Source organism: Vitis vinifera, chromosome 10, assembly GCF_030704535.1.
Source record: "Vitis vinifera cultivar Pinot Noir 40024 chromosome 10, ASM3070453v1".
NCBI classification, from domain to species: Eukaryota; Viridiplantae; Streptophyta; class Magnoliopsida; order Vitales; family Vitaceae; genus Vitis; species Vitis vinifera.
Window position 1 is genome coordinate 17,691,325 of NC_081814.1, and position 18,333 is coordinate 17,709,657.

The 18,333-nt window shown below is 41.2% G+C and overlaps 1 protein-coding gene across 1 annotated transcript; it reads right to left on the reverse strand.

Moving 5' to 3' along the window:
* Window positions 1–10,089: 10,089 nt before the first annotated feature.
* LOC104878382 (small ribosomal subunit protein uS4m) lies at window positions 10,090–11,745 on the reverse strand. Its single transcript, XM_010648649.3, has one exon. It carries the CDS (start codon window positions 11,508–11,510, stop codon window positions 10,422–10,424), a length of 1,089 nt encoding a protein of 362 aa, XP_010646951.1. The 5' UTR covers window positions 11,511–11,745; the 3' UTR covers window positions 10,090–10,421.
* Window positions 11,746–18,333: the final 6,588 nt, after the last annotated feature.

Consider the following 18,333-nt stretch of genomic DNA (forward strand, 5'->3'; position numbering starts at 1 on the left):
AACAATCAAGTGATCATCCAAGGCAATCAAACATGTTAAGATAGCAAACCAAACAAGCAAGCAAATCAAATCACCTTGCCTAAAAAAAGAGGTACCCACTAATCGACCAATTAAACGCCATATTTTCCTCAACTAGTGTTCAAGCATGATCCTCAAAATCCCCAGTGGAGTCGCCAATTTGTGGACCCGCATTTTTCACGTGCGTTCCCACTCGATCGGCGAGACTCGCTTTTTATTTGTGAAAAATTAATTTTTAGAAAAGTCGGAGTCGCCACTTATTTTATTTTTATTTTAAAGGGAAAATAAAACAAGAAAGAAAAACCCTAAAAAAAAAGTGACTCCATAATTTTTGGAAAAACATGTCTTTGAAAACCCAAGTCTTGGTCCGGGGATCAGGTTACTTATTGGGAAGGTACCTCTAGGAGGTAGCACCCCTCTAAGCCCTAAAAAGGTCTCTACTAATTAAGTTGAGGGAAATGTGGCAATTAATTGATTAATTATAAGTACCTAAGCAGGCTAGATGATTCCAAATAAAATAGCATGCCAAACAAGATCAAATCACAATAAAGGAAGGTTAGGATGCGTACCTAGACTACCTCTCAAGCGCTATCATAAAACATCAGAGTTAGTATAGAAGTATAACACACAACATGTATTTAATCATAGTGAATCAAACATACATCTAAACACCTAAGGATTATCAAACATATGCATACTTCACAGTGACAAGATTGTTTACAAAATTTAGAAAGTAGGTGATGGGGGGGGGGGGGGGTACCTGGATAGCATAAATAACTTACAATGCGCTTCCATAAGACATGAGGGATTAGATAATAATAAAATAAAGAAACCCTAGCATGCTTGTTATCTAATTAGCATAGCAGAAATTATCAAAGTATATGAAAACACTAATTATCACACTCATCTTGTATACAATTCCTAAAAAAAGATAGACATAATTTCAACAAGTGACAAAAGTGGCAACAAAAATAATTTTTGAAAAGATTTTCTTATGTAGGGGTTTCACCAATTCCCCAATTGATATACACGAATTTAGCTCAAAATTATCCCATTTATGTGGGACCACAAGCTTTGATTCGTGTTTTATTCAAAACTGTAATTTTATTTGAAAGATGTGAACCGATCAAAACATGGTTGCACATTATTTTAAAAAAATGAGATTTTGATTCTAAGAACTCTAAATGAATTTTTGAAATGGATTTTTAAGGAACTAAGATTTTGAGAATATTGTTATGTTTTAAAGATAAAAGAAGTTAATTTGAAAACAAATAAAATGTATGAATCAAAATACCAAGCAAAACAAAAGAGAACAAAATCACAAAGTAGAATTTTTGACAACTAAGAAAATTGAAGGTGAGAATGGAGGCTAATCTTCACTATTTTCCGATAGCCTCTAAAAATTGAATTTGACAAAGGATGACCAAAGTGATAAACCAAAACCATAGATCTTACAAGCACTGAAGCTTTAACAACATTTAATCTTAAGATAAACTTAATCAAGCACTAAATATTATGTGATCTTTAAAATAGTACAAACGATACGTATCAACTAATATTGATGATTTGGAGTCATAAATTTAATCGACTAACTAAACAATTGAATAAAAGAAAACAAACACATAGAATAAATAAAATTAGTCAAAAACTAAAATGAACTACTTTTAAACACAAAATGACAACACGGGAATGGATTAAACTAATAGCCTACAATTCGAAAGCATAGAATTAATGGAAAAATGGAATAGAAAAAAAATAAAAAATCTTAACATAAACTAAACAATATGAAACCAATCAAATTAATTAAAACTCTAAAAAATATCAACTAAAACAGGATCAATCCAAACTAAAATAATTTTTTATTTTTTATTTATTTATTTTATTTTATTTTTTATTATTTTTATTTTTATTTTAAAACATGAATATATCAACGCAGAATGAAATAAATTAACCAACTTAAATTCTAAAACTAATAAACTAAAAGGAAGAATCATGAATTAAATTTAACAACTTTTATATATGAAAAGAGTGACATGGAAGCAATTGAACTAATAAACTGAATTTTAATAACATTTAAACTAAAAGATAAATTAAAACTTAAACTAAAAGAAATTATGAATTTCCTAATTGAGAACAAAAATAATGCAAATCTAAATTTTAAATTTTTAACCATCATCATGAATTATCCAAACTCTAAAAAATCCTAACTTTTCCATCATCAACAAAAATTGCCCAAACTAATACTAAAAAAAAATCTAACTTGCCAAACTAAACAAATAAATTGTAACTATGTTAAACAAAAATCATAATCTTCAAGCTAGGATAATAAATCAAAATTAATTTATTTAGTTAAGAAAAAGAAATTAAAAACTAACATTTAAACTAAATATGAATTTACAATAAAAAATAAAATAAAATTTAAAATGCATAGGCCAAATAGGAATAATTTTAAAACTAAATCATGAATATAATGTTATTGGAAATAATTAAACCTAAACAATAGATAAAATCCTAAACAAGTATGAATTGATTTGAATATTTCATGAAACGAAATTATAATAGCATGAATTAGATTACCTTAAAACATGAAGGCCACTTTCCACCAGTAAGAGTTTTTAATTAAAAAAAAACAATTCCAAAGGTGACTTGTGTGATGGATATCCATGCACAGCAAGTCCTCAAAGTGCTGCACGTTAGTGGAGAGGAATTTCCTTTGACAGCGTGCACACTTGTGCTCTTGAAGATGAAGTCGTGAAGATCCGTAGAGTGGTGGAAGCCTTTCCCTTAAAATTTTGGTGCGCTTGTGGTGTTCAGGTAGCGGGATTGACAAGCTGGTGTGGATCTCCAATGGTAGTTGGGTGTTTCCGGAGATGCAACCTTGAAGATTCTCCCAGAGTGACCTGCTGCTGGTGCGTGTCTTCTATGGGATCTGTGTTGCGTGCTGGTCCTCTTGATGGTGAGGAATACGGCTGTGTGCTTGCAGTCCCCCTCCCCGTGGCAGCCCCCCACTTTCAGAGAATTTGTGGCTGCTCCTTCTTCCCCAGTGGAGTCGCCAATTTGTGGACCCGCATTTTTCACGTGCGTTCCCACTCGATCGACTCCGACTTTTCTAAAAATTAATTTTTCACAAATAAAAAGCGAGTCTCACCGATCGAGTGGGAACGCACGTGAAAAATGCGGGTCCACAGTGGTTTGTGTGTATGTTAGTGTGTCTGTCTATCTATTTAGCACTATTCGGCTAAGTTTTGTAAAGCACTTATTAGCGTTCGTATATCCTCATTTCCTACTGTTTTCGTCTTTTCTTTCTTTGCTTTGCTTTCTCGCTCTTTTGCTATTTCTTACAGCCTTTTAATGTTGCCCTACTATATTAGCTTCAATACACTCTTACTCGTTTTATTTATTATGGCATAACTCGATTATAGGAAAATCTCGTATCTTCCTTTAGCAGCTCGATTTAGCAAGATCGCTGGTACTCTTTTATGAGATAATCTCATACTAACTTGCTTGAGCAAGCTCAATCTCGCTCTAACCACTGTTTGCTTTCTTCACCCGGTGATATGTGATGGTGTACTCAACCCCTCCCTCCTTCTCGGATAGAAATGCTGGCCGACTCGCTTGGCTCGCCTATCTCCATCTCTTGAGCGACTTCCAACGCTTTCGCTTCTTGGGCGACTTGCTATCGGTGTCGCAGCTCTTCTCCTTTCTATCATTCTTTCTTTCTCTATAATTTATATTCAATATCAATTCTAACAAGACCAGCCTTGCCATTGCTTATTCGGTGTTCCAGCAGCTCTCTACTGCACATCGAGACAATCGGCCGCATTGCAGTCGAATGATCGATCTTCTGCCGAGTTCCCCCCCTCAGCTCACGCGATAATCGGGACAGAGAGAATGGACTTGATTCATGCCCACGAGCCATCCGGCAAGAACGAGAGCAAGAATTTCCATGTCCAGTAGGAAGTAGGGAGACCACCCCTCACTCTCGTCAGCTGTACATACGTCACCTTCCATTGTCTTAGCGAAGATTTCAACGTACTCCTGCGTGCCGGGAAGTCAATTCCTTACCCTAGAAAGCCAGTCTTCTTCGGAACCCGCCAATCAATCCATCTTTAAGCGAGAGTCGGAAGATCTAGCCCAGGTGGGTTTCAATACGCAGGCGAACAGCGGGATCGCACAGCACTTATATAATAGAATACGCAATTCGCGCGTGAATGTACACGATCATCAAATGTGGAGGAACTTCCACCCCTTTCATTTAGTGCTCGCTCGCGCAGAACGGAATACCAAGCATAGGCACGCGAGGGGCACTTTTTAAGATTATCATTTCCTTCCGCACTCAAACCTAAATTCTTAGTTTTGTGTCTGCTTTCATGAGAGGAAATTACCTATTTAAAAAGTTTTACGTAATGAGATGTGGCCTGCCTGACTAGGTCCCCTTCTAGGGATATGGGTCCCGGGGAGGGTATAGTATACAATTTTTTCCTTCTTGATCGAAGCTCTATGTCTCATTCAGTCCTTCGCAAGCTTCCTTCAAAGGAAGAGTCCATAGGCGCGAATACTCGGATTGGGCTTGGAAGTCCCCACTGAGCGGTCTGTCTATTGATGCACCAGATGCTTGTCCGAAAGCTCTGTTATCTCTATCTTCTGAATAATTGACTCCTAGGTACTCTTCCCCAACCAATAGCTTGCTGGCCGCTATCACTTCATTCGTTCGTTTCGTACACTCCACTTGCTTTAGTGCTCGCTCCGGTACACTCTTGGGTTGGATATACAGATTGAAAACAAGGTTGGTCGTAGATCATGCATGAAAGATTCCCTTGAGAAGACCGATCTTCAAGCGGAAATTAATAACTCTAGCCTCATTTCTGGCCTTTTTTAGGGTCATAAACCCTCGTTTTTATGGTAGAAAGATGCCCTGTATCCAAATCTTCATCTGTAGCAAAAGGAGAATCCACAGTTTCAGACGCAACCGGAGAATCCGCTGAAACAAGAGACGCATTGGCATCCAAAGAAGCAAGGGTGGGCTAAAACCCTGCATTCAATAATGGCATAAAAAAAAGACTATAAGGGCTTTCGGGCTTAGCACCCGAACGAAGACACGACCCGTATTCTTTTCTGTTTCCGGTTAGTCTTATGTTTTTTTCGGAATCAGAGGAGCAGCCAAAGGGGCACCTATTTGCATCTGAAAAGCGGTACAGTCTGACCCTCCCCTTGCTTGCGGGTCAGGAAAAAACTCTCACCTCACCATCTCACTCTGAATCCGCAGAAAAGTATACCATATCGAACGAAGGAAAAGCAAACAGAAGGAATAGAAGCAAAGAAAGCCAAACCTCAACTACCTTAAAAAAGCTATCAGTCGATTAAGGAAGAACTCGTTCGGGCCCCTTATTCGCAAGGGTCCCTCACTCTATTACTAACTTAAAACTTTAAAAGCAAGAGGTTACATCAGCTGAAAAGATGTTAATGAAGAAGATCAGACGATGCAGACGTAATTTTATCGTCTGAATCTTATTTCTCATCTTCCCCCCCGGTTCGCTGGATGTAATTGATCCGATAGTGCGGGTTCGAGTCCTGCTCGTGACTGAATTCCACTGCTTTAGATTCAGTCAAATTGTGGGGCTATGACTGTTTGCATTGGAAATAAAAAAATTCCTCTACCCTCGCTATCAACTTAAACCCCCTCACTCCGGGTCTCAGATCCGGGGTTGTCAACCAAGTCTAGCCAACTTGTCCCATCCTTGTTCAAGAAATCCAACTTGAAAATCCTACTTGCTTGTACCCTAACTCGATCAACTTGATCAACTTGTTCGATCCCCTTATTCTATCCATCGCACTTTTTGTCCTCTCGATCGAGATACCGAACTCGAATGGCGCCGTTTATCCGTAGAAAAAGAAGGAAGTAGTTGTTAGGTTGATCTTTCTTGAGAAAGGGCCCACGGGCAACCCATCGATGAAACAAATCTAACACAAGACAAGCTTCCCATCCCAAGCCTTTGTTCGGTAAAGCTGAGCAGAACATTCACAGTTGTTTTGTCTAAATACTTTTTTTTTAGTGGAACAAATTCCAACTTGTTTTGTTAAGAAAGAAAACGTGTAAGTAAATAAATTGTGAACTTTACACGTTTTCTTAGTAGGGATATTATAACACATAAAGAAAATAATTCGAAATCTTTCATCACTTCGCGCATACACCGAGAACACGGCATAGCCGCACCCCTTATAAATAACAAGGCCATTGCTTGGTTGGTTTCTTAAGTTAATTGGGGTCAATTGCAGGTGTGAAGCAAGAAGGAAGAGAGAGGCCTGTCCACAAGCTTGATGTTCAAAAGCCTAGGATCAGAGTCCTTCGCCCTAGAACTTGTAACTCTATTTTCATTGGTTGCTCCTTGATTAGAGCATGGCAATTCGATTAAGATTTGGCAATCAATTAAGGAGCTACCCGAGCTCAAGAGGCAGCTTTTAGTCTCTCCCCCAGGTTCTGAGAAGAGCTGGTTTATGGGGCACCGGGCTAGCTCGCAAAGAGAAGTTGAATCATAAAGATCGAGACTGCACTGACTGGGCTGACCTTTTAGGTCAATAGGGGTAGTTCATGCGCTTGATTTTTCAGTCTAAGATCGAAGTCCTTTGCTCTGGAAACGGTTCGAACTTTACTAGGATATGGGGCGCAACAACTGAACTATTTGATTAAGACTTTACCCTTCAATTGAGTATAAGTCAGCAAGCAGCTTCCCCTCGGTCGGTTGAACCAGCAGCTTCCCCATCACCTCCTCCAGGTCAGGATGGCACCTCTTGCAAGATTCGTATTCTTCCCAGCCTCTCGGATAAAAACCTGATCGAAGATCAGAAGTGGTCGTAGAGAGGGCTGATCGAAGATCAGAAGTGGTCGTAGATCAGTTGGGATCCCTTAGGATAGAGACGGAAGGTATTAAGAAATTGAATCAAGTCTTTGACGATCCAGTATTAGCTAGCAAGTGTATGGACTCATACTTTGATGACTCCCTAGTGTCCAGGGAAGCGTTAGCTTCACCCTTGAAACGTATCATCTACTCTCTCTAGCTCTCGACTTGACTAGAACATTTCTTTAGCTCTTTCGTGGGTCGGGCATCAAGAACCGGAATTGATATCACATATGCCCTTCTCTTTGGTCCATAGCTAGCAACTCACCGTACCAAGCGCGGCAGCCTCACCCCCTCGGGAACGGAATCCTACCCTTTTGATATGTCAGCCAAACAGCCCAGATGGGACGAGACTAGTCCGGTCAACAGATACTAGATGATACCTCGTATTCAGTACTCTCAGTACTCCCAGACCAGGGCTAGTCACTTTTGATCCCCATAAGTACGACAATCTCTCCTTCACTCGGCAGGGCACGGGCATCAGCCTTAATAAAGTACGTTTCCGTTTTCACGAGCAGAAATACGATTGATTGAAGCAGGCAACGAAGGGGACGAAGTAGCAGCAGCTTTATACGATATTCGGCAGATTGCCAAGACCCCTTTTATAACGTAGTTGGGGATTCGGCCTGGTTCCATAGAGGGAAGAATGGCAGGGGCCTTGTCGTTCGAAGGGGACTGAGAGTGCACTTTGCGAAGCTTCTTTTAGATAAAAAAGAAGCGGGATTGTGGAGCTGTGAAGCGGCAAAGCCGACTATAGATACACCCCACTTACGCTTTTAGCTTAGGTTTCTTAGTTAGGAACTTGCCTTTTAGTTAGGACTTGTCCTATTTGGTTTGGTAAAGGGTCAATCGGCCCAGGAGACACAAGTGGAAGCTGGCTTGGTGCCCTATTCGGTTAAAGGTTTCATACTATCAAACGTACCCGACTTTCTATCAAACAACTTTTTGCTCTATGTTTCTAAATACGGAGAATGCCCTTCTTTCTTGTCAAAATTTCATGTTAGTATCCTGCGTGCTCGTGGTTGCTCTATGTGTTTCTAACTGCTGTGTAGTAGGGACCTGAATCCGTGACCTCATGGAGGTGTTTTTCCTAATAAGCTAAACGTGCCCCTGCTATACCTCTGAAGTGCAATTATAAAGTAAATAGCCAGAGTAAGCCCTAAACGGCCTTATTTTCCAACCACAAAAAACTAGATTTTTATACGAAAATGTCTTTCGAGCTGGGATATCCTTATGCAAGGTTCACTTTCCTGGTCAGAAAGGGGACAAGAACTAGCGACTGAACGAACGAGGGAAACGGAGTTCACAACGGAAGAGTGATGGCATGCCATGCCGGACAGGTGAGCAAAAATAGATGATAAGTACTAAAACAACTGGGAACCCCTATCTCCAACCGATGGAAGAGGTTAAGGATTTGGTGGAAGAGGGGCAGCAGCCCAAAGGCAAAAGACGGCATAGCTCGAGTAGAGCTAATAGTTCCTGAACTGCCTCATTATTAATCCTAGCCGGGTTAGAGCCATACATAGAGAAAGTTCCATTTTGATATCGAGAGTTACCTTCTCACTAAAACTATGAATCACAGGAATAAAAACCTAGTAGATTTCAAACCGCATTTCCGGGGTGAAGGACTTTGACCTGAGACTTACTTAAATACCAAGCTTGTGAACTGGCCCCGCCCTATCAGAGGTTGAGTTGGAGATCGATGACCATAATATATTCTAAAAAAAAAGGCTGGCGGCGAATTGTTGAGCCCTTGTAATTGAAGACCGGCCAAACTAAAGAGAGGCCGAAGAAGAGAGGGACTTTACTCTCTACAGAGTGGGATGGGAGGGCTCCATATGCCTTTTGAAAGATTCTTGCTTTGTATTTGAAGTTCCGGGATCCAGCACCATTGTCGCTGAAGGACAAGAAATATTGGACCTTGGATGGACATATAAGAGTTCCGAATCGAATCGCTTTAGAAAGAAGATTTTTTTTTTGTCTCTAGCTTCGCTTTTGAATGTGCTATGAGATTACGTTCCCTAGGCTGATCCATATGAGAGAACTAATCCAGCAGCGATGAGTTTGAATGAAGGCCATTGACTACCTCAGACCCGCTCCCCTTTTCCAATTGGGCTTCATGGCACTCCCCCCTATAGGAGAAGAAGATCAGACGAGCAGACGAAAAGATGCAGACGACGTTTTCTCATCTTCTCGTTTGCCTCTATAACTTGAGCTATCTCACGAATTGGATTCGAACCAATCAAGCTACTTGCCCTTTAGTAGATCGTGAGTGGGTCGGTCATCCTCCTCATTATAGTCCTCCTAGAATCAATAGCATTTCGTCGAAATACATCCTGTCTTTTCACCTTAGTAGTCCTATGCATAGTCAGTACTATAGCCCCAATCATGGCTACTAATAAAATAGGACTAGGAACCAAAAACCAGACGGAATAGTAGGTATAAAGTAAATTGCCCAATGTTTCCAAATTAGTCCAACTTCGTACCTTTTCGGCATAAACCGTATATCTCAGAGAGGTCGTCTTTCTTTGGGTTGGTAGTAATGGAATGGTTTCATTATCTAAAATGAAGAACATTTCCCACCAAAGGATCAGTCCAATAATACCACTCACTGGTAAATAGCGCAATACTTCTTCGTGAGTCTCCGCTATTTGAATATGGAACATCATAACAATGAATAGGAATGAAACGGCTATAGCTCCTATATGAACTACTGGGAAGATCATAGCGGAGAAGTCGAGACCTAACAAAAGAAGTAAACCTGAAGTGTTGCGAAAGACTGGGATGGGAAACAAAACGGAATGTACCGGATTTTTAGCACGTGCAACCATCAAACCAGAGACCAAAGTAGGGCTCGACGAAACAGAAAGTATCATGGTACGTCGTCCTTCCCTGAAATGGAACTTTAATGCTGGAGCAAGAACTCGCATGAAAGTCGATCTATTACGACCAGCGCGGTTGTTCGGATTTCATTTTCTTCTTCCAAGCCAAGCCCTTCTTAGAAAGCACTCACTGAGTTACTTAATGCAGAAAATATCTCTCTCGATGCCGAGAATTTTTTATGTGTCCAGGTCGATCAGAGGTTCGGCTTGCTTCTCCCCCACCTTTTATCGTTCTGGGCTCCTGAAAAAAATAAAGAAACCCGAAAAAAAAAAAGAAGAGAAATTAGGCCATGTTTCCCGAGAGAGACCGCCTTCTCTCAGGTCAGCAGTCTTCTACTTCTAGTCTACTGCTCTATGACGGGCTTCCCTCTTTCTTGGGCTCTGCTTGCTCGTCTACGCTCCGACCCTAATTGAAAAACGATGTTTCCTTGCAGATTTAAAACTTGTCGTCAAGGCAATCAATCGAAAAAAAAAATTGAAATAGTGAATCAAGATCTAGATGGATCCCTATCTTTATCTCTATTCACGGAGATACCTATCTATATGGAGAGAAATCTATCTATGAATCGATCTAGACTATCCTCTATCCGGATAGATATGTCCCTATGAGCGACTACGTCGATCTTTATATGTTTTGGCCACGTCCGTTTCCGCTCCGAAGAGGAAGGTTTGGATCTTTCAATCTTATGTCGTGAGGGATGTGACCTATGTTAGGTCCATAAGATACCACAACTTTTGGTGTTCTATGATTCACCTCCGAATAATGAGTAGGTAGTTCGATCCTTTTGATTCTTCTCTTCATAGTAAACTGATGGGGGGATGCAGAGCAATAGGTCGAATTACTATATAAAGAAGAGTTGTAAACTATAGGACTTCTTGTTCGAGTAGGAAGATTTCGGTTTTTCTCGTTCCTTCTCTTCGATAAGAATAGGGATTTGAAATGATACAAATTCCTCTTTATTCTGTTGTGTTCCGCGAAGGAACTGCCTAAGCATACTTTTTCGGATCCAAACTTCTTTGTTCTTTCTAAGTCTTCTTCTTGCATAGAAGAACGCAACTGTTGCAAAAACCGGGATTTTAGTAGTAGGCGGCATCCCCTCTTAGTTTTGAGTAGGTGGAACCATTCTGTTTTGGTTTTTCTCCACATTCTTACCAGGTGATCCAGGAATTTGCCTATGATTTTTTCAACTGATATTTCGATATAGAAAGATCTCCTTATTTCTTCACCGCGGATTCTCGCGTCATTTTCTTGAAAAGATATTATATCACCGTGGGACACTTTCAAATGAGTAATGCTTACCATTCTATTATTCACACAAACCCTTCGATGACTTATCGGCTGCCTTGCTTGAGGAATAGTTTCACAAAAATGGAGACGAACCGGAATAACGTCCGATCTTGTTTCTAGATTGAGTGGAAAAAGGATATATGAATTTCGTTCTGTTCCTCTGTGCATCTCTGTGATGGGTAAATCCCCATGAAAAAGGGGCAATTTTCGTGTAGTTTGTGATTGGATGTAACTGTTAAGATTGTCTCTCGGATAAATCTTTCTCTTAATAGATCTCTTCTTGTTTCTCAATCGTCGGAGAATGCGGCGTTGTATTATTGTAAGTTCTCTGTTCCGAACATTTCCTGGAAGTAGACGACAAGTTTTAAATCTTAATGCAGGCAAGGTTGGTCGTAGATCAGGTTGAATCAGTCTTTTTCGCCACATCGCGTATAAGGGGAATCGAACCCCCTCTGCTGCTGGCGGGCGGATGGAGAATGTCCTACTTCGATCCAGCAACTTTACTTGTTAGGTTTTGGCTTGCCCCTTTCAACTTTTTAGTAAGATAGCCCTCTGAAGATCTACGAGCAACCTGATTTACAATCAGCCTGCTTAAGCCTAAGATTGTAGGGGAGCACCCTGATTTACAATCAACCTGATCGTAGAGCACTTCTGATCAAAGATCAGCCTGATCGTAGACCACCCTTCGCCTTTGAATAATAATAAGGGCGTTAAGCCAAAGCTCCTTCCTTCAGCCGGTGCACAGGAGTGCACTTCCGTTTTCCCCTTACTAGTAAAGGGGGTGTAATGAATAGAAATCTCTCGCCAGCAGTCTTCTTTTCCTATCACTTCACTTCGTTCGAGAGATCTGATCTCCATTGGACCTCACCGGGCCGGGCGAAGGGGAAGGAAGGGATGGGTGGTCCGGGAACAGCAACGGGAGAGGGCTCGTAGCCCCCCCTCTCCCTCTTCCCCACACCTATTTGTTCCCCGGGCCCCAGAGAGATGCGGAACTCTTTTTTCTTTTTCTTAAAAAAGATGAATAGATAGGGCCATGATACATTCCGGAATATTGTAAAGGTAAATAGACTCTTTTCGCCCTCTTTTCGATGCGGACCTATGTGAATGTTTTGGAATGGGGATGTTCGCCTTTTGTAACAAGTAGACCCACGATACGGACTAATAGATGTTTCTACTCTTACCCGTAAGTAAGATCTATTCATAGTTGGTCAGTCCCCCACGGCACGGCTTCTCGCTTTTCATGAATGTGTCTCCCTCTCTGCTTATGTGAGTTTGACCCGCCTTTGACTCTGCTTGCTTCTGACTCCCTATGAGTTTTTACGACTTGACTTTTTCGGAGGGTCGGTGGGACATGGGAGCCTCAGCTCATGCATCAGTTTACCGAAATCACCTCCGCTATCCCACTTCCTTCTATTCAAAAGGCGAGCAGCCCTTAAACAAAAAGGCTCTAAGAGGGCTCTTCTTTATATATTACATAAGCCCTAAAGTAGGTAACCCCGAAAGCCGAACTCAGCAACTTTACTTGTTAGGTTTTGGCTTGCCCCTTTCAACTTTTTAGTAAGATAGCCCTCTGAAGATCTACGAGCAACCTGATTTACAATCAACCTGCTTAAGCCTAAGATTGTAGGGGAGCACCCTGATTTACAATCAGCCTGATCGTAGAGCAACCTTTCTATGTTATTAGTAAAGCGCTAACGCCCTATCTATAGTAAGGGGCCTTTTCAATAAGGCTCGCGTAGGGGCCTTTTTTGGCTCCCTTCGCTCCACTAGCCTTGATTGGCGGATGGAAGTACCAAGGTGCGTCTGGTGGTATCGTATATAAGATCACTGCTGCATTTAGGAGTGATATGTTCATCTAACTATCAATTTCATAATTAAATAAAAGAAAGGTTGGGAAGTAAGACGTCCGGTTCACCAGGTTCTACCACTGCAGGGCCTAGTTGCCATTCTCCCTTTACTAAAGTCGTCCAAGGGACAGGATCCCAGGCTTTTGAAATGCGGATTTGGTCTATCTTTAAGAAGCGGTGGTCATACTAAAGTTTGGCTCCGCATGGGGTGTCGCGGAAGCCCCACTCTCCACCTTAACAGGGGTCGACGGTCGAATAGATCGTTAGGAGAGGTTGTCATCATGACCGCTGAGGTTGTGGTGATGGAAGCTGATTCTTAACTGCTGAACATGCAAAAGTTATTTCGATCGCTTCTTAGGATAGCACTTATTTTGAAACAACAAATTCGAGTTCCTGGATCGTGTAAAATAAGAATAGTACCAAAGGCAGCGATTATTAACTTTCTTCTTCGATCTATCGTTTTGGTCGCTCCTATTTGTTTCGTATGATCAGAAGGAAGCGCTATAATGACCACAGGTCAAAATCTCGTGCTTTGTGCAATACTGATTTTTGGCTGGATCTTTGTATTTCGTTTTTTGTGTATTCGTTTGATACGAGCTTTCTACTTTTTTAAAAAAATTTGTTGTTCTATTTATATTTATATATATATAAATATATTTTTTGCTATCATCTACGCATATACCTTGTTTCTTGGTTAGGTCTCTGCCTTAGTGGGATTCTATCTACTTTTTTTTTTTTAATGTGTCGGATGGGGAAATAATTCCCTATTCCAGCCCAGCAAACTCCTCATCGGAAGATTCATTCGGGCTCCAGGTCCTGTCGGAGCCTTGGCCCTTTACTCACAATATAGCGTTAGAGTCCTCCATGAGAAATAGGATTTTGACAATGGAAAACACGAATTGCATTTTTCTCCTTGATAAGGATAGGGGGGAATATTGGGCAGAAGTCAAAAATGCACTTGACAATTGTTCCTCTCAAAAGGAATATAACCGATTACTGGAATTCGAGAATAGGGATCTCCAGATCCGGGAGCTGAAACATGAATGTTATTCCATTTTTCAACAAATGCTTACAGATCATCCCGCCTTGGCCGAAAATGCCGCCTACACCCCCAACGAAGCCTTTATCGACTTTTTAAATGAGAAACGAAATGAACTTGACCAAAAAGGAGGAAACATATTAGTGAAGGACCAGAGATAACTCAAATTTGTGAATGTACTTGCACACGATCTACGAAGACATGGCCCAAACTCCGCCTATATTAAAATAAGACTTGGCGGATGAAAATAAATATGTATAAATCTTTTCGGTTGAAGTCGTGTACCAATGTTTTACTTCTTTTTTTTTATAAACATGGGCCACCATGTATGGGATATCCAGAGTCAGATTCATCTGCAGCTCCTTCTTTCACACTTGGATTGCAGCATTCCGATGCCATTTATTCTATAAAAATGTGTGTAATGTGTGTGTAGTCTATCTTCTCATACAAGAGGAAAAGGAAGAGGACGAGGCCCCTAGCGATAGGGGGAAAGAAGAGTGGGCATGCTGGCTTCTTTCACTTTCGTTTTGGAGAGACTACTTTATTCCATTCCGACTCCCCTCGCTTCCTTAAGCCATGCCCTTACTAAACCACCAAGAGCGGAAAAGAGAAGAGCGGAGTAGTGAACAAGAACTACCTATTCTATTCCTGATCTTCGATTGCTTGCTTCAGAGCTTTTTTTTAGGGAAATGCAAGCATCACAGGGTTATTCCTTCTCAAACCGGAAAGCAGCAGATTCGTGAACAACAAGAGCTTCTGCTTCCTCCCCGACGGTCACTTCTCCTCCTCTTGTTCTTGGTCACATGAAAGCATCAAGATCAACCATTTAAACTAAAAATGTCATTGAACTCAAAAATCATTGAATCTGGAAGTGACTTCGCTACACTTGTTTATATAAGGAAATCCCAAATCGAAGGTAAAATCCCAGTCGACTACTGATGACCCTAACAGGATTTGCTTTTCTACTGCCGATCGAGGAAAGGCTTAGAATCAATGCTTTGACCGGTAATGTCGAATATAAGAACGTATTGTGCCTTCTCCGGTACCTTGCCAGATGCTATAAACTAAAAAAATGGACTATTGCATTATACATAGACTGATCTTATGAAGAAGAAGGAAAGGATTTGACGCCGACGCCACTCTATCATCTCGTCTCTCTTCGTTTACTGGTTGAGAAGATCCTAACAAAGGGCCGGTGTTCGTTCATTCATCATTTCACAAGACAAGAGTCAAGCACTGAAAAAGATGAATGACCGTACCGTACCGTAGGCTTATCTGGTGGCCAATGAGATGAGAATCTTACTTTGCTTGTTAACAGGAATTATGACCAATCGATGTAGCCGGCGGAACAAAGGAAACATGAATGAAAGAAGTTTTAGAGGAGGATCTAAGTACCGAGAGGGAAATGGAGCTCGAATCAATATCATTCTCCACGCACCCACCATTCGTTAGCAACGACCTTACCACGCCCAGCCATTTCACTAGAATCTTTAATAAGCAATATCCTTCGCAACTAGAGGTACTTGGTTGAGGCGGCTCAGTGAGACAGGGAAGGGGAAAAGGAAGAAGTAGTTTGGCTTCCATTCCCGAGTGTTGGTTTGGAGTTGACCTAGTAGCAGGAGTTGAACACAGCTGATATTGATCCGCTGCTACATCCGCTGAAAGATCTGTTGCCAGTTCCGATCGATGGGATAGGCGTGAAGGCCCATCATTCCGAGTCCTTAAAAGAAGAAAGAGTTATCGGAGTGCTTAGAGCACTTACAGCTGTTAAAGCTGTTAAAGCTTTAGGTTAAATAGAAGAAAAAGCCAGAAGCTATATGCTTAACACTTAGGGGTTGGAAGCAGTGGCAGGGCAAAGGACGAGTGGAGATTAGGGTATAATCAGGATATTCCACTGGATAGGTAAACCCATTTATAGTTTGTTTTAAAAATAGGGGACTTTTTCATTTGGTGGCACAACCTGTCCTCATTCTATATCTCCATGTTAGACCGACTCTCTGAATGAAGAGATCTTGTTTGTTGCAGAAGAAGACGTTGTTCCGATGCCAGAGTAACGATTTGTAGCAGTAGAAGGAAGGTACTGATTGTTCGAACAAGCTAGTATGTCGCTTATCCGCTGTTAGGAAGGGAAGGTAGGTAAATAAGAGGCGGATCTAGGGAGTCTTTACTTCTTCGACTTCTTATTCTTAGTCTTCGAGGCCTAGGTTATCTGCAATCGGGGTGGTTTACCGAGATCAGATGGGAGGGTATCACCACGCAATGGTCGAATGGACTCGTAGGGACGAACTGACGCTGTTCGCTCACACTCAAGGCTATCGCCTACGCTGCATTCTAGGGTCAATTTCCAGACAATGTCAGCTAACTGTCCTTGTCCTTAATTCCACCCTTTCTACCTATCCCGGGGTACTATTAAGGTAGGTAGAGTAGTGAAGCAGTAGACTACATCTCTACGTGAATTCGTTGACGTAATGCCCTAAGTAAGATTGCTAGTTGTACGGTAGCTTTAGAGCACTTAACGCTAAGGAAAAAATAGACTAGAGAACCAGATGATTCGGTCCATCTCCGATCGGAGTGCTTTAATCGTCTGATGGCATACTTCCTATACTTGTTGAATCTTCTGAGCTGACCGACATAAAGGCGAAAGCTTTAGTTGAATAATAATGAATTCATTCGAGAGATGCTTACAGGACTATCACACCAGTTGCAGTTACTATGACCTTCTTCTCCTAGGGTCTTTCACTGGTCAGGCGAATTGCCAGTAACAACAATCTGAATGGTTAAAGCACCCAATCATTGACTGGTTATTGTAGGGTTAAAGGGCCTATCTATTGTATTGGTGGGGTTAGTTATCCAAGTGGTCAAATGCGTCTAATAGAATGGGTAAAGAAAGAGTAGCAGCTGCAAGAGATTCTACAGTTGGGATTTTAGGATTAACCTGAACCAAACCAACCCTAAATGGAAAAACTTGGAACCTCCAACTCTCTTCTTTGAGGATAGCTCCCCTCTTCTATTCCGGACGGGGTTTCTTATTAGATATATATATAAATAAATATATATATATATATATATATTTATATATATAATATATATTTTATATATATTTATTTATAAAGATATATAAAAATAGAATATATATCTAATAGAGTCTCACTCAATATTCAAAGGATCTTTCATTGATCAGAAGGTGTTGTTTCTTTCCATCCCTAGGTTGCGGTTTAGAAGCACTTCATAGTTTGTTATCCGGAACTCCATTCTAAGGATGTAGCTGCTGAATATCCAATAGTTGACTTAAGAAAAGTTCTCGGACATTATTTTCAAAGAGAAAGTTTGAGCTATTTTTAAAGAGTAGAGTGGGTTGAGTTGGGAAGCGTCTTTCTTGAGCTTAGCAAGCGGAAGGGGTTTCATCGGAGAGCAAACTCCCGAGATATTAGTGGCTTGATGAACTATCCCATTTTTTAAGATTTTTTTTTTCGTATGAAACAGATCAGCTGGTCCGAATCAATAGAATCTGGAGTTGTTCGGATGATTGCCCCTGCTGGGAATCAATTCATGCCAAAACGGGACTTCTTCACTTGTCAGTCGCCCGGGGCGCTTCTTTTTTTATTTTCTTTATCCCCTTTTTTGATGGTCTCGAACCTGCTGAATTAGCATGCGTTGACCACTTTATCTTGAGAGGGGCATTGTATACCTTTCTTCAACCCTCGCACTAAGGGGGCGCAGCTAGAAAAAGAAACCAGATGGTTAGAAGTAAAGGCCGAACGTAGGTGCTACACCGAGATTTAATAGCATACTAGACATTATGGTAATCACGAGAATCCCTAGGTTTCAGTCCTAAGCTCCAGCCTTTGTGGATCTAGTAGGGGCTTCCGTCCCGTCCCGAATGGATGAGATAATCGAAGTCTTTTCCCGCGTCAGCGGCCCCGCGTCAGCGGGAGGATGTTAGTGGTCAAAGATCTCAGAGTTTGAAACTGACACACTAGAAACCTAAAAAGAAAAGTGATCCTCAATCTTTTTATTGCTGGAGACACGGATTAGTCTTCAATAATTGGTTAATCACAGCGAGCGGCTCTCTGGCCGTTATCAGACTAAACCAACCAGATGTCTTCGCAAGCAAAAGAAGAGTTGTCGCTATTTCTGTCCACCAGTTACTAGGGTATCTATCTATACTGAATACTCATACTCGATCCTTAACCGATGCCGCGGGGCAGACGAAGAATGATTGTATATAAAAAAATTCGAGAAAGAATCTCTGCTCCCTCTTCCCTGCGTATGCTCCCTTCTTCACCGCCGCCCGTTCTTTCTTCACCACCACGCAAGGAGTCCCATTCTGCAAGGATAGTCGTGGTTAGAATCACAAGCACAT

Excerpts from the sequence above, each read along its gene's own strand:
- LOC104878382 (XM_010648649.3), bottom strand. The coding sequence starts at position 11,510 with ATGTGGCGAAAAAGACTGATTCAACCTGATCTACGACCAACCTTGCCT.